The following is a 15,640-nucleotide window of genomic DNA, read 5'->3' as shown; positions in this document are numbered from 1 at the left end:
CCCGTGGTTCACCATAAGAAAAGGTGGAGCCTCCTTAAGCTTGTTGGATTCTGACCACTTCTCCGATGGAAAATCCTCAGTCAAGATGTTAAGAATACGACAAGCCAAGTACATGTATATTTTCTTTTTCTTCACATTCTTGACATTCTCACGTCAGCGATGCATTTATAAATTCATCAATGCTCTTCATTTTTCTCGCTATATTTTTGTTATTTTTTCTCTATAGCGAAAAAGAATAATGAAATGCTGCAGGTAACAATTGTTCGTTGCCGACACGCAATATGCGCATGTAATTTGGGCAAATATCCTATCAAATAATTGTATATTGAAATGACTGATTATATACGCGTGAAGTATTGAAAAATATATTGATATAAATCTGATGGAGAGCAAAAGGTTACAGATATTAACGAAGATGAACGGAATGAAAATCGCCATATCTGAACATCTGTATTCAATATGCGATATACTGAATACGGTAATTTATTGACACAACGCAGTGAACTTATACAATACGTAACCTATGTATAAAATAGGTGTAACCAATATCTGATTATACAGAATTAACAACATGTAAACGACGAACAAGAAGGAAAAAAAATTGTTTTACATGTTTTCCAATGTATACTACATAGTACATATATATGTATTATATATATATACTATATTACAACTAATAATTAATAATATCTGTATCACGTGAAAATTTATACTAACAAATTTGTAAATAACCATTATGTAACGAAAAAAAACCAAACAAAAAATCGGGACGATAGAAAAACGAGACGACCTCACTGAGTAAAAAAAAAAAAAAAAATGCCATGCAATTTTTGTCGCAATTATTAATAAACAAATACATGCGAATAACTAAAAAGGAAGCCTACTTTTTATTCGGAACAAATTATTTCTGCGATAGTGGCTGTTAAATTACTTTGCTCGTTATGATTTCCATTTCTGTCGTCACATTTTTTTTTTCTTATATCCCTCTAGTGATTAATCTTTGTAAAAGACTTCGATTCGCAATTAGGATGCCATTAATTAAAAATAATAATCTTTATTAGTGTAAAAAATCTTACCTGCGTGATCTGGAATCGTTAATTGCCAAGAAACAAAGATATTTTTCATATACTTACTTGGGCAACATTGCTTGTTACATTTATCATTATTACGCAAAATTATTCATTTATTTATCCGTACGAAGTACTTATATTTTCATCAAACACGTATGTTACGCACGCATTAATCGTTTATGCAACGTCAATTTACACTATTTGTTGAACCGAAAAGAATCGATACGTGGGCTTGGAATTTATCGTTCGCCGGTATCGAAGTTTAGTTTGACATATTTTCATTTTTCTGCGTTACGCTCGGGGATGACTCGACTCGACTCGACTCGAAACTCGTTATTATCCTACATCCACATTCCGCAACTATAAGCGTCGCCTTCTAAGGCTTCGGCTATTGAAAAGCCGACTCTAGTGATTCCCATTTCTCATCGTTGCGATTCAGGTATGTAGATATACGTATATGTATAACGTGGAATCTATGTGCAGAGTAGCTTGCTCGGAAAATTTGTGATCACAGGGCCCGTATTCCGATTCGCCAGAATTGCACAAGATTTTATATTGCCTTTGAAAATAATTTTCATTCGAAAATACTGCCGCAGTTTATTTACACGTCACATGTGCTTTATATTGAGTAGATTTCTTAAACGCAACATTCAATTTTCGTGTGTACGTATACTTAAAGCTTTTATTTACAATCTAACAACTAAATTTCATTTAACAATTAAATGGATATATTATATATTTATGTACGTCGATGTGTGTATGTATATATATATACATATATATATATATGTATATACACATCTGTATTGTGTGTGTATATATATATATATATATATACATATATATGTATATATACAACTCATTTCGTCTTTGGCCATTGATCGTAACATCATCTGATTCGTGTTGAAATTAACATTTTTATACGTAACAATATATATCAATGTTCTATATTCTATAATATATATATATAACATAATACAATAAATCATAGAATATCTGAATTGCTCTATTATGTGCCTGCATATGTATAATACATATATATAAATATATATGTATACATATATTATACGCATACAGCTTAACGTACGGTAAAATTTAATCGTAAGCTATTAGATGTTATGTAATAATCACTACCTTTAACAGACGTTCGTTACAATTCCACTGAAATCTCGATTGAACAACGTTTTCCTTGGTCATCATATATTTGCCCCACGCGTAAGTATACGTATAGTTTATATAACGTCTAAAATGTCTTGTAAATGATACATCATTATTCAAAAGTGTATTAATTAATATAATTGTATACTTGAAGATACAATTACAATTGCATCACACTAAGGGCTGTGATACGGACTCATTGCCAGATATTATCACAATGACAGTAGAATTTTCCATCCTTTCTATACGTCGTAGATTTTTTGTAATTTCTATGTAATAAAGAGCAAGAAAAATATGAATTAAAATCGGACACTGTGCCGTACATCTCCCGCCTCGGAAAGTATACAAAAATTCGTCGTTTGCTTTTCCAATGACGGTAACTTTAAAAATTGTCTAGATATATCTACGTCAGGTTGAACGATAAAATTTCTGGTATTGTTCGATCATTTTTCTTAATTTTTCTTTGTTGCTTCTTGACTAGCTTGTACGCTGTTACAAAAAGAAATCTTCTCTTTTTCGTTAAATTTAGTACGCAACGCACGATATTATTATTGGTTGCCCTGTATGAAATCATCTCAGCACGTGGAACAAGGATTGCCTTAGAAATAAGTAAACAACATCGAGAAATAATTCTATAATACAAATATTTTTTTTTTTTTTTCATATAACAAGCAAGCAATTAGTTAAACGACCGTCGGTCAATTATTGTCTGTGATTAGTTGTACCGGAGGTAATATCAGTTTAGGTAAACGGCAGTTATTAAACGTCTCATATATACCGTACCATAAAGTCAAAGACTATATAAAGTACTTGATTAACCGACGGACGCATTTGCGTCTGCAGTGTGTTAATTGAAATTCATTAAAAAAAAACAAAAAAAAAAAAGCAGACGAAATTCAACATCAGGCTTCTCTGAGCAATTTTTCCCTTTTCAACCCCCCGTATAATAATTCACCCCACTAATGAAATTTTTGGCACCTTTTAGATTACTGTATGTATATAAGTATATATATATATATATGTGTATATATATATATATATATATATAACAATGCAATAATAACAATAATTGTTATTAATAACACATGGTAATTCTCACAAAATCCAAATCTTTAAAACAAGATTAAACTAAAGTTGGCACCGTGTAATACGGTTTTACCGTATACAATAACTATACGATTCAAGTAAGCACAAATCTGCAGTCGCGTATAAAGAGAAAAACTTCACCGTGCATCAAAGGTCTTCTAATTATCCGATTTATCTGTAATAAATGTGTTATTCACTAAGTAATTTTTTTTCATTGCCTCAACTCCTTATATTCATCATAATATACTATATAAACGGGTAACACACCGGTAATTCAAACTAGCCATCATTCTACTGGGAAAATTTTTTCAGGAAAGATTCCCTTACACGTCTCATCCATCCATGCATATTTTCAAATACATGTTAGGAATACGGATATCATACTTTAATATATATATATAATATGCATATATGTATATGTATATATATCGAGGATTCACTACAGATGATTGAAAACCTAACACACCATTTACCCACATTGACGAACGAGTATATAACTATGGTGTATTTAACATTATACGCTTACAATTATACTTATAATTTAAGTAGTAGATAAAATAATACCTTTCGTACGATCAGGCATGACGCAATATTTTTTCTTACTCTAATTATAATATCACCTAGTAAAATGTTGTCGGTTTCTATTATATTTTTTTCATTTCACACTAAACTTGTGTATGCGTGTAGTGTTATACAGATTCTGTGTGGGGGGAAGGGGTTCGCTGCGGGGCTAAGATCAAAGGTGTTCCTTTTGAAGAGTTTGCAGTAAATTGAATCAATAATTCTCTCTTACTCGCCAATATGAGATGTCGCTTTGAAGGTGTATCCAACTAAATCTCGTTTTCCAAGGGTTTACTAATACAACATACTGTTTATATGGTATACAAGGTACGGGCGATAAGAAAAAGTAAATCAAGAATTACACACACACACACATATATAATATATATATGTATGTAATGCTGCGTGTCTGTTTCGCCCTTTCGCCTACACTCCCCAGAATCGGATTTATTACAAGAGTATTATATCTCTACGGAAGGTCCCAAATTCTATTTTCTCTTTTTCTATAATATTATGAAGTAACAAAGTTATACGGTATTATAATGTATTATGAGATACAGTTTTTTTGTTTTTTTTTTTTTGCTTTTTTTTTTTTTTGTCTTTTCATACACATTATTATGTTTTCTCGAATTATTCTTATTACTACAAATGTTATAATATATTATCGTTACAACTATTACACTTGGCGCAGGATAAGCCTGCGACAAGGCCCTATATGTATATGCATAGGTTTATATCCTGTTATATAATGTAGTTTGTGCATGTTATACCTGGTTTCTTTGAATTCACATCACAATGTTGTATTACTTTTAATTTTTTCTTTTCTATGATGAAAATTAGTACATGTGTAGGTATGCGTATGATAAGAACACAGAAGCCGCATTGCCGAATAAGTGTGAATAATCTCGAACTTTGTCACAGTTTGTAATGTATCCGCAATAATCTTACAATTATATATAAACAAAACGAAGCTCCGAACCGCAAAGGCCTCGGTACGTGCGACTAAACAGTACACTGAGAAAAATTTCATTTGTTACAGTAGCTAGAAAAATTCAGTAAATCATGGCAGGTATCGTTAAAAAAACTCCTTCAATATTGTTAGAACTGCGAAAAACCAGGTACACGTAACAATTTGGCGCTACTGTCGATCCTTTTTGTTAATTGCAACGTAAAATCAGTTTCTGAGGTTTACTCTACTTTTTTAGTTAAATAAGGCTTTAATATCAATTTATCGTTGCACAAGCATTAAATTTTCGCAACAGTTGCAAGAAAATATAGCAACAGTGATCATGATGAGAAAGAAACGGATACCAGACTTTCCGGTAACAGCTACGAAACTAATTTTTATTTTGCACCTATAGAATTATATTTTTCGGTTGTGGTAAAAAATGAAAATAGTTGAGGACTGAACGGTAACCGTAACTAAAAATTTCTCTCAGTGTAGTAATAATAATAACAACAAGAACAAGAACAGGGGGTGGGGGCGAGGAATCTAAATAAAGTGAAAAAATGAGAATCCTTTACCATATTTCTATCAGAATTTGAAAAGTCCAATGCTTCTGGCAACGGTCCACACTCCCGCAGTTGGGATGCCGGCCAAGACTCACTGAGCTTGCGAAATCTCGTGTTATTATTTTCACTGCCTGTAACTAGCTAGATGCTTTGACATGGACGAAATCCATTCGTCGTCCTGGTTCGTTATTTGTTTTACCGTTCTTGAGAATAATTATTTCCTTTTGACTGCGGTATCGGTTTGGTTTCTCTTTCTGTGTAACACGGTTCGGCCAAAAAAAACCGAATAATACTGGCTCGGTCTTCGAGCTTGCACTCCGACCCTAATTAAGAAGTAAGTAGACGGAAGTTAAGTGTCATTAGGTAGGTTCAGCTGCGGCGACCATGAACCTAATTTAACACCGTGCAATATTTAGGTTTCAAAGAGGGAGATGGGACCGTAAATTTTCCATTTACCACGACCCGCGTAAGTTGTCTATGTATAACTGCAGGCATGCAAATGGTGACGTTTTCCCTCATTTCTCACCTGCCTATTTACCGTCTTTGCTTCTCCGCGTTATCTAGCCGGAAAGTACAGTATAAGGCGCACGGGATCGTGAAGGAGTATAGTGCGCAAACTGGATCGAATCGAAATCGTATTTCTAACTAGTTTTGCAAAATCTTTCAGCAAACAGAGCCCAAAAGTATTAAGGTATGCATGTAATGGCTTCATATCCGTGTACTTGATTATAACGTATGCAACGCCGATACAAACCGATAAAATTCTTCATTTCTTAAACACAATTAATCTTGTGGTCTTAAACTTGTAAGTTTAGTATTTTGCTGAAGGGTTAATTTAGAAACTCGGATCCTACGGTTATTCGAATAGTCTGTAAAGGTAACCGTATACAGTGAAAATGCATACAAGTGCATTCACAATCAGTCCGCAGTGTAAAATCAAGATGGCGATTTCATTTCGGGTGTATAATATACGATCAATTCCAGCGGTCATAAATTATCGAACGCTATATTTTTCGGCAAACAAAATGACGGTTCGAGTGGGTTCAGTTACGATTTCGCTCCCAATGAATGCCGCCGTAGTGAGAATTCGGTTTGCAGAATTTACTTGCAATTAATTATGCCTGTATCGGAACACATGTATGAATGATATCGTCTGCGATATACTTTTATATCCCGCAAGAATCGTGCTAATCGTAAGAAGATACGAGAAAGATTCGCGAATGGTGTCGGGCGATGTTTGAGGAGAAATTATAACCCGCATGGCCGAAGCGTTTTACACACATGCAAGCGTGTAATAATTTATGCATCAAACATGCGTGTTTACCGCGGCCTTACAATATACGACGCCCACTCTTCTAGAATGTGCGTGGGGCCAGATTAATCGCAGACTTAGGTAGTAAACTTCGAGTTATACCCTGCAGCTCTTCGAATTATTATACATTTCGAAAAACAAACCACTATATATCCCGCCTTTTACGTCCGCACGCGATGTTGAGCAATCACTGATCGTTAGGAATTAAGAAAAGGCAGAGTTCGTCAGGTTCGAATGGATATAAAGTAACGCGGCGAAGATGATATTTACCCGGATATTTTTTCTTATTCTTCACATCTTTTATACACCCGTTATGTTATCGGACGTCAAAAAATGCTCTTGAACATGAGGACTAAAAGCGTGGACCCGTTTTTTCGACATCAAATCGACGGATATCTGGTGACAATAAATGAAATCCTTCTTTTTTTCACAAGTACAAAAACCAGATCCTCTGATCGCTAACGATAAGTAACGCTTCAATTTGGTATAGTGGGATTTTTATGTGATCATTCGGATTGAGTGTAATGCGTTTTACAGATATTTACATTGCATACCCTCTGTATTAAAGTTAATGATTTTCAATCCATTTCAAGACCTGCAACCTCTGCAGTGAAACTACCCGCGGTAAGATTTTAATAACCTACCTATATCATCCCTTCTCCAACTCGAAAACATGGCTGAAACTGTAACAATGATAATGGTATTGACAACGTTATCCGGCGATAATACCAAAATCGATAGCGTAAATCCTCTCGGAAATCCTTCGAGCTTTTGCACATACACGAGTCTCGTTCCCGCTCGTTCTCGTTCTCGGATGAATCGATTCGGAAACCCTAATTATAATCACTCGCGAGAATTCCATGTATAATTCTCTAACGCGTAATTTGTGATTCTGCTTGAGAAAATGAATGTAAAAAAAAAAAAGAAAAAAAAACACAAATAATAACCAAACTGCGAGGTCTAACACAAACTTGGGCCCGAGGTAAGCCTAAGACCTGGTAATGATGAAACGAGAACTGGATTTATACGGTTAATTCTTAATTAGATTTTACCCGACAAACCTGTGGTGTACATATAACGCCATACATATATATCTACGATACCCTGTTCCACCCCCAAAACCGCGACGTCTCGTCGCTTGATGTCGCTTAAAATCAATATAAAGCAATATAATAAATACACTAGTTATAAGCAAGGTGGCGTAACATTAGATCCTGACAATAAATGTGTTGCAAAAATGATAAGAAGAAAACAAATAAACAATAACGATTATATTTACCACATAAGTATGTCATAATTATAAATACCAAATAAATTTTTTTTTTTTTTTAAATGAAATACACATAAATCTTAACGTAAAAGTGAATCTTTGGAATGAGGTTCAATGTAATAATAAAATAATAATAATAATAATAATAATAATAATAATAATAATAATAATAATAATAATAATAATAATAATAATAATAAATTGAAGGTAACTCAGAAAAATATTCACCTATGTATAAATGAAAGCTATCGTTACATCTAAAAGTTTGTGTGAAGTGATGATTCTGTTTCTCTCAAGATGAAAACGTCGGTGAATGTATATGTAAGGTTTCACGTATGTGTAACAATTATAATACTTGTCGATACATTATTAAATATATGTATAATAGGCCAGTGTGATGATTATTGCAGTCTTCGATAGTTCAGAATTCCTCGCTTTTTATACAAATTAAGTGATACGTTAATGGGCGTACCAAAATTTGTCAAACGGCATTGGATATTGCATGAACAATGGTATAAATATAGACATTTTTTTTTTTTTTATTTCTATCCTTTTGTTCTCTTTGTTGTCATTTCAAAGACGTTTTGAATAGTAGATTATATACTCTCTAATTCGAAATATTTTATGTATGTATATATATATATATATATATATATGTTTATGTACTTGGCTATATTTTCTAAACGTTAACGACGACTCTTCGTTTATTAGAGAGAATGTGATTTTCCATATTATATGCGGCGCGTAACACTTTTTTAACGCGTGCCCTACAATGTATAAGTATTCTACATACATGACAATATAATATTCATCCTACTGCACCAACCGACCCTCCCTCCATCTATCGTTTACCTACTTTCAGACTGCAGAGTTTGCACACGTGTTTTTAATATTTCAAATGTCAAGCGTCCACTTGCCTCTAGATAATCAATTCCGAATTCAGTAAATATTTACTATAGTTACGCATTTATTTCATTTATATATTTTTATATATATATAATTCACGTTTTGAATTTTTTTTTAATATCGCTCTCTCTCTCTCTCTCTCTCTCTCTCTCTCTCTCTCTCTCTCTATTTCTCTCTGTAAAAAAAATAAATAAGAGTAAAAATATAATATCCGTTGTACATACAATATTATAATCGAGACGTGAAAATAAAGTTTAGGAAATAATACAATAATAATGATAACGATAATAATATTAATAATAAATATTTACCGTTCTATTTCGAACGAAAAACGTAATTATTACACTATACGTATGTATTTAAATGTCTCGTTGTTGCGTCCGTTTACGTATTTGCGTATCTTGAAGACAATATGAGTTTACAATGGTACATCGCATGTAATATGATTCTATACCTGATATGTGTATTTGCATACCTCGTTTACACAATAAAATAATAATAATAATAATTATTATTATAATAATAATTATAATCCTCGAAATTATACTAGAGTATATGTAAAAATAATAAAAACATATAAATATTTGCTTTTAGTACGGACTCTAATGCGATATAATTTAATATAATAATAAGGATAAAATTAAAAATAAAAATAACACAAATAAGATAATAATTAACTTTGGTTACTATTTTGTTAATTAGACTGCCTTTTTATACCCTGCGCGTCGACTATCTGCTTGCAGAGAACTTGGTATATTATTACACCTACCGACGTATGTACTACATGCCTATTTGCGTCGTTATGCTTTTCTACTTCGCTTTAACGTGTACATGCATATATACAATACACGCTACATCCGATCGAGAAATGTGATACTCGCTGCCCGTATACACTGCTGCGATACACGTAGACGGATCCACTTGAATATGGAATATCATGCCCACAATTTCATACACAGGTGCATGTACGCGTTGAAAATGTACTTCGGTTTCGTTTTACGTCTGTCGGTTCGATTCCACCTTTCCTGGACTCGGCGTAATTACCGATCATTCATTTATCGCTTGGAAGGGGGGGGAGTCACGTACCTGTTAATTACACGCATACGCATATATACAAATCGAAAGAGTGTTATGTTTCAAGGCCCGGTACTTAAAATAAAAGTTTCTCGAGCAAATATTTTCACAACTGCAGAATCACATTGGAACGGCTTGATATTTTTTTTTTTTTTTTTTAGAAGTAAGCATAGTCCGGAAAAGCTTTTTTTTTTTTTTTTGTTCTTTGATACTCGTATTAAAATGAAGAACTGAAACATGTATGCCAATGATGTAACTGAATGCGCAAGCATGTACTCATTACGCGGAAAGCCTGAATTTCTACTTTATAGCCAACTACTTACCTACTACTAGAAATTAGACTACAAATGTGACGGACACGAATTATGGTTGAAAATATCGTTGAAGACAAATCGGTGCTTGAATAATATCATCCCTTCAAATATGCACATATGTATTCCCTTAATTAAGATATATCGTGTTCTAATTTTGCCTTGGAGCGGAACCGATACAGAGATCGGAACAGCATTGTATCTGGGTAAATCACATTTCACACGCAAACGCGATTTACAAAAGATGGTTGGGTACTGCGGTGCATAGTTTTCATGGTAATTAGTACGTTACAGTACGAGATAATTAGCAATTCTCATGAAACCGATCACGGTTATCGATAGATATTTTTCACCCTTTGGAAACCAAACCTGTATACTTTGGCTATTCGAAGTTTAAATTAAAAACAATACTTTTTTATACGGATAAGGTGAAGTAGAGAGCAAAGAGCTGGATGATCGCGAGATGTTCTCTTGGGATGTTAAATGATATTAAGACAGTTGGCCGTCCGTTAAGTACCGTGAATAATTCCGCATTGCACTCGGCGATATTAATAACTTACTCTACAACAACCTTAGATTAGCTGCCATTTTTGTTTATCACTTCTTAAGTCCTTGATCCATACACCTCCGTTCTATGGATTTTAATACATGTACCGCATATCAATCGCGCAATATATACAATATACAATATACATTTAAATCCTGTTACACGAAGAGAAAAAAGAAAGAAAGGAACGGGGAACGAAACATTTACAATTTGCGAAAAGCTCATTCACTTTAACACAGTTCGATTGATTCAAGCAAAACTGATTTCAATGTATAAGATATAAATGACCATTGAATTCGCGATACGTTTGATGCAAGGCAAGGATGACTCGATGAATTGATTTTCACAGTACGTCGATGAATCTTCACCAGACGCTTGTAATCCGGGAAATTTAAAGAAAATTCGACAACATCGTGCACAAATGGGATTCAAAGAGTAGTTTCCATTTTGAAATTTTAACAACGATACATGAGCTGCATATCGATTCGTCCGGACAATAAAAGACAACGAACGGAAACCCGAAGTCTCATCCGCCGCGCGATGAAGTGAATTAGGAATATCAATAAGGATTAGAAACATCAAATGAGAAGCGATCGCCACTTCCGGGGACGTCTGTATTCCTCGTTCCTTATTTAATTATACTAAATTTATTATTTCGCCGATTCCTTCGCGGATGCACCAATCTCACCGAATTCTATTTAAAATCTCTCCAGCAATATCAGATAAAGAAGGATGACAATGCTCTTGGAAGATCCCAAAAGAACACGCCATTTTTTTCATGTACGTATAATATGTTTCGTTTTCAGTTTTTCTTTTTCATCATGCTTCGTGTAGCGAGCTTAATTAAATACATATATAATATACATGTATATAGGTACATAATACTCTTCATCGTACCGAAGTACTTTTCTTTCGATCTTCAATTCGTCCTTGGATCGTTGACTGAACGATCATCATCCATGCACGTATATCAGGGTATAGTCATAGAACAAAATCTGAATAATCTCTCTGACAATTTCCTTGGTTTTCCGTCATGCTCCGGCAGGCATGTCATTTCTATATAATACGCGAGTACATACATACAATACGTATACGTATATACGTATATAAGATAATAATCGTAATTGTAATTTGTATATTATATATTAGGTACATACGCACCTACCTTTAAATCGCCCACATCGCATATAGATAACGGGGGCAATTCTCTTCATTGTACATGTATGTGTATATGTGATAAGATTACATACCTACTACAATACTCATTCAAGAGGAACCACGCGGGCAAAAGATCCAACAACAGTGTAGTGTACATATATACCCGGTATAAAATCCGTCCGAAGGAGACGATTCTTTTTTATAGCATTAGGTATGTATAAACTCATCGTGTCCCATTCAAGCTCTCTACACTTGAGTGAAGAGCTATAGGGTTCCGCATCATCGAGACAACAATCGCGAGAGACTGAACATCGTGAAAGATTATTAATTTTCTTTCCCTCCCTCCATTCCCTTTCACCGTCTCTAAAGTCTTCGCCAATATTCAAAATATATATACGTACTCTCTCTAAACGTTCATCGCGTAGTAAACGGAATTCTGCGTATTCGGGGGCGGTCCGTTGTTCGAATGTCCGATTATCGGGCCGGGAGCATGAACCTGGTTGCTCGAATTATTCTGCAAAAAATCATGGGACGGCGCGCTTGCGGCACCCTCGGGAACGCCGCGTTCGGCGACGTTGCAGACGGCGGCGCGTTGCTGCTGTTGCTGATGGTGATGGTGCTGCTGGATCTTGGTCGGCGACGACAATACCGCGTTGTTGGCAAGAGGTCCGCCCGGCACGACGCCGGCGTTGTTGTAGGCTGCGCACATCGGCGAGGATGTCGCCGAAGAGGAGTTCGAACAGGGCGGTGGCAGGGCGTTCATCATCCCGGTTTGCGTCTGGACATCGGCTGCTCCGCGTCCCAAGTGCAGCTGATAATGGTATCCTCCTCCACCTCCACCCCCTCCCCCGGGACCAGCGCCACGTTGTACAACCGGGTTGGCGCACGCCGAATAAGGGACAGACTGGAGGCCGTAACCGGCCGGAGTTTGGTGCTGGTGATGAAGGGAATGGACGTTGTGGTGCAGAGGAAGCGTGTTAGGGACGCGCATTTCATCCGGCTGGACGACCGGCTGATGCAGATGAAGATGAAGTTGGGCCGACTGCGCGGAGTAGAGCGAGGCCGTCGTGGGGTTGGCGGAAACTGGACGAGCCGCGTAATAGCGGGTAGACGGCTCCTCGATTTTCCTGCAGGGATTGTTCCTCGGGTAGGGATACCTATCGACGTGGTTCGCGTAGTTCGCGGGAGGCGCGGCATGCGCCGGAAGTATTCTCTGGATGTTCTGGTAGGTGGGATCGGACATTCCGTTATAGGGAAGGAGGTACATCGTGCGGTAACACTTCGCCTCCGGCGGTTGCTGCAGACCCGGAGGTACGGTGCCGATCTCGCAATGGTATCCGAAGGTATGACGCCGGGTAGATTTTCCCGGAAGCGTGTTGTACATCGTACCCTGACCCGGGTCTCCGCCGCCGGCTATTCGCAGCATCCTCGCTCCCAGGGGATGCGGATGCTGACCGTTGATTTTCGGCTGATCCCCCGCAACCCCCGGGTTGTACCTCTGACCGCAGTCACCGTTAACCGGAGGTCTGACGACCGACCTGGGCAGCGTACTCTCGAGGTAAGAACCGCGGTTCACGGATCCCTGAACGCTGGCCGCGGTCTCGGCGATTGTCTGATATATGTCGTCTATCTGACGCTGCATCGTGTTTATACGATTTATCGTGTTGCTGCTGTCCCTGCCGTCGGTGATCGTGTGATAAGTGTCGTCCTCCTCGTCCTGGACGAATATCCTCGACGATGATTTATCGCCGATTACCTCGTTCTCGTTGTAATACGAAGGCCAGGACAAATGGGACCCGGCCTTGCCGGCTTCGATCAACGCACCGGGCGCGACGCTGCGGGATTGAAGTTGCCTTAGAATCTCGTTCGTCGAACCGAACTTCGGTTTTATGCCACGGACCGACGGTCGCCGGTTGAACCCGTAATCGTTGAGCTCGTCGTCCTCGTCCTCGGCCTCGTTCTGCTGCTGCGTCTCCTCCGCTTCGTTGTACCGCTTCTTTATACGTTCCGTCCGCGTCTTGTCCTGTTCAACGAAAGCCAGGAGTTCGTCGGTGGCCGAGTCCTCGTCGCCGGCGTTGCTGGTCGGCGTTCCCCTCGTCACGTCCGGCGGATCACCGGCGTTCCTGTAGTTCCTCTCCTCGCCCCGAAGCGCGGCTTCGATATCCTCGAGACTGTAGGACGAGTCCGAATTGTAGCCGCCTACCGAGTCGCGGCTGTTCCCCGAGCCGGTCATCTTAGCCGAGGACAGCTGATAGTAATCCTCCCGGTTCTCGATCCCCGTACCAGCGACGCAGGACAACGGTGCCAGACTGGCCAAAAACTGCTTACGCGCGTCCGAGTTCATCTTAGCTATCGGAGTCTTGCCCCCGTTGTTATACTCGCGCCCCGGCTGCTGGCCAAGTTTGTTCCCGATGCCGAGGTCAGGCAGATTCCTAACCGTCGAATCGGGCGCCGCCTCCATCTTCTTCTGGGCGAACAGGTCCGTGATCTTTCTGTAGGTAGATTGGTGCTGCAGGTTTCCCTGCGGCGACGGATTGTTTCCCTGACCGACTTCCACCTGCTGCAGGGAGTTCGAGACGGTGCACGAGACGGCCGTCGTCGTGACGGAAACGCAGCGAGACGAGGAGTCGCTCTTGGCCTCTTCGCCGGAGGGCGACGTCCGGACGGGAAAGTCGAGGTATTCGCTGCAGCTGTCTCCGGTGGTCGTGTTCTCGGAAGCGCTGCTCTCGTTGTCGCGATCGTCGAGGTCGAGACAGGTAAGCTGGCGAATCCTCTCCTCGAGGGTGAACTCCTTGGACCTGAGACTCTTCTTCTTAGCGTTCGGTTCGTACTTCGATATCAGACTCCGTCTGAGGGCGTTGCGCTCTATGGTCTTCCGTATAGTAGTCGATTCGGCGTCGGTCTCGCCCTGGACGCCAGCCAGCTTCGCCCTCTTCACGGCGTCGAAGAGCCTCAGACTCTCGGTAGTGATGAGGAACTTTTGCCCCTCCGGATCGTCCTCCTCCCGCGACTGGTCCTCGACCCCAACCGGAAGCACCGACTTGCTCGGAGCCGGAGGTGGCGATATGAATCTCGGATCGGGAAAGAGCTGCCTGACCGCGGAATTCGGCTTCAGGCTGTTCGAGACCAAGGACACGTTTCCGAGTTTAAATGTCAGGGACAATTCCGCCGCGTCACCCTCTCCGGATTCCTTCTCCGTCAGATCGGCCACTCCGATCACCTTGTGTACCACTTTACCGCCGGCGTTATCCTGCTGCTGCTGTTGTTGTTCGTCCTCACCGCCGCTCACGGGCTTTGCCAGCGGTGTTGACACATCCTCGAAACGCACAGAGCCCTCGTCCTTTGAGTCCGAAGATGAATGCGGGCTGTTTGCCAATTTGTTGTTCTTCAGGATACCCGAAACCCTCTTAGCGCCGCTATCGCCCTCCTCGAGGACACCACCACCACCACCGCCACCACCACCGTTTCCGTCCTCTCCACCCAATTCGCGAACGATCCGACGCTCCGTAACCGTTGTCATCGTGATTGTCTCGACTAGATAACGCTGATGAAGATCTGGAACATGAAAAATGGTAACGATCATTCTCACTTGCTCCGTATCTCGCCTGCATGTTTAAACCTGCGCACGTGCGAACAATATTTATAAACTGCAAGAATGTAACGTTCAGTGTCTTT

At 38.9% G+C, this 15,640-nt stretch overlaps 1 protein-coding gene across 2 annotated transcripts in view; it reads right to left on the bottom strand.

Moving 5' to 3' along the window:
- Positions 1–9,542: 9,542 nt before the first annotated feature.
- Positions 9,543–15,640, bottom strand: part of LOC124181166 — a 36,557-nt gene continuing 30,459 nt past the window's right edge. For both annotated transcript variants that reach the window (XM_046567461.1, XM_046567462.1), the window contains exon 3: positions 9,543–15,520. In XM_046567461.1, coding sequence (XP_046423417.1) covers positions 12,372–15,520 — 3,149 coding nt within the window. In that variant the 3' untranslated portion in view covers positions 9,543–12,371. The remainder of the gene's footprint in view (positions 15,521–15,640) is intronic.

This window comes from Neodiprion fabricii, chromosome 4, assembly GCF_021155785.1.
Source record: "Neodiprion fabricii isolate iyNeoFabr1 chromosome 4, iyNeoFabr1.1, whole genome shotgun sequence".
Classification (NCBI taxonomy): Eukaryota; Metazoa; Arthropoda; class Insecta; order Hymenoptera; family Diprionidae; genus Neodiprion; species Neodiprion fabricii.
Note: the sequence above shows the minus strand (reverse complement) of the source record. Positions and strands in the feature narration are given on the sequence as shown.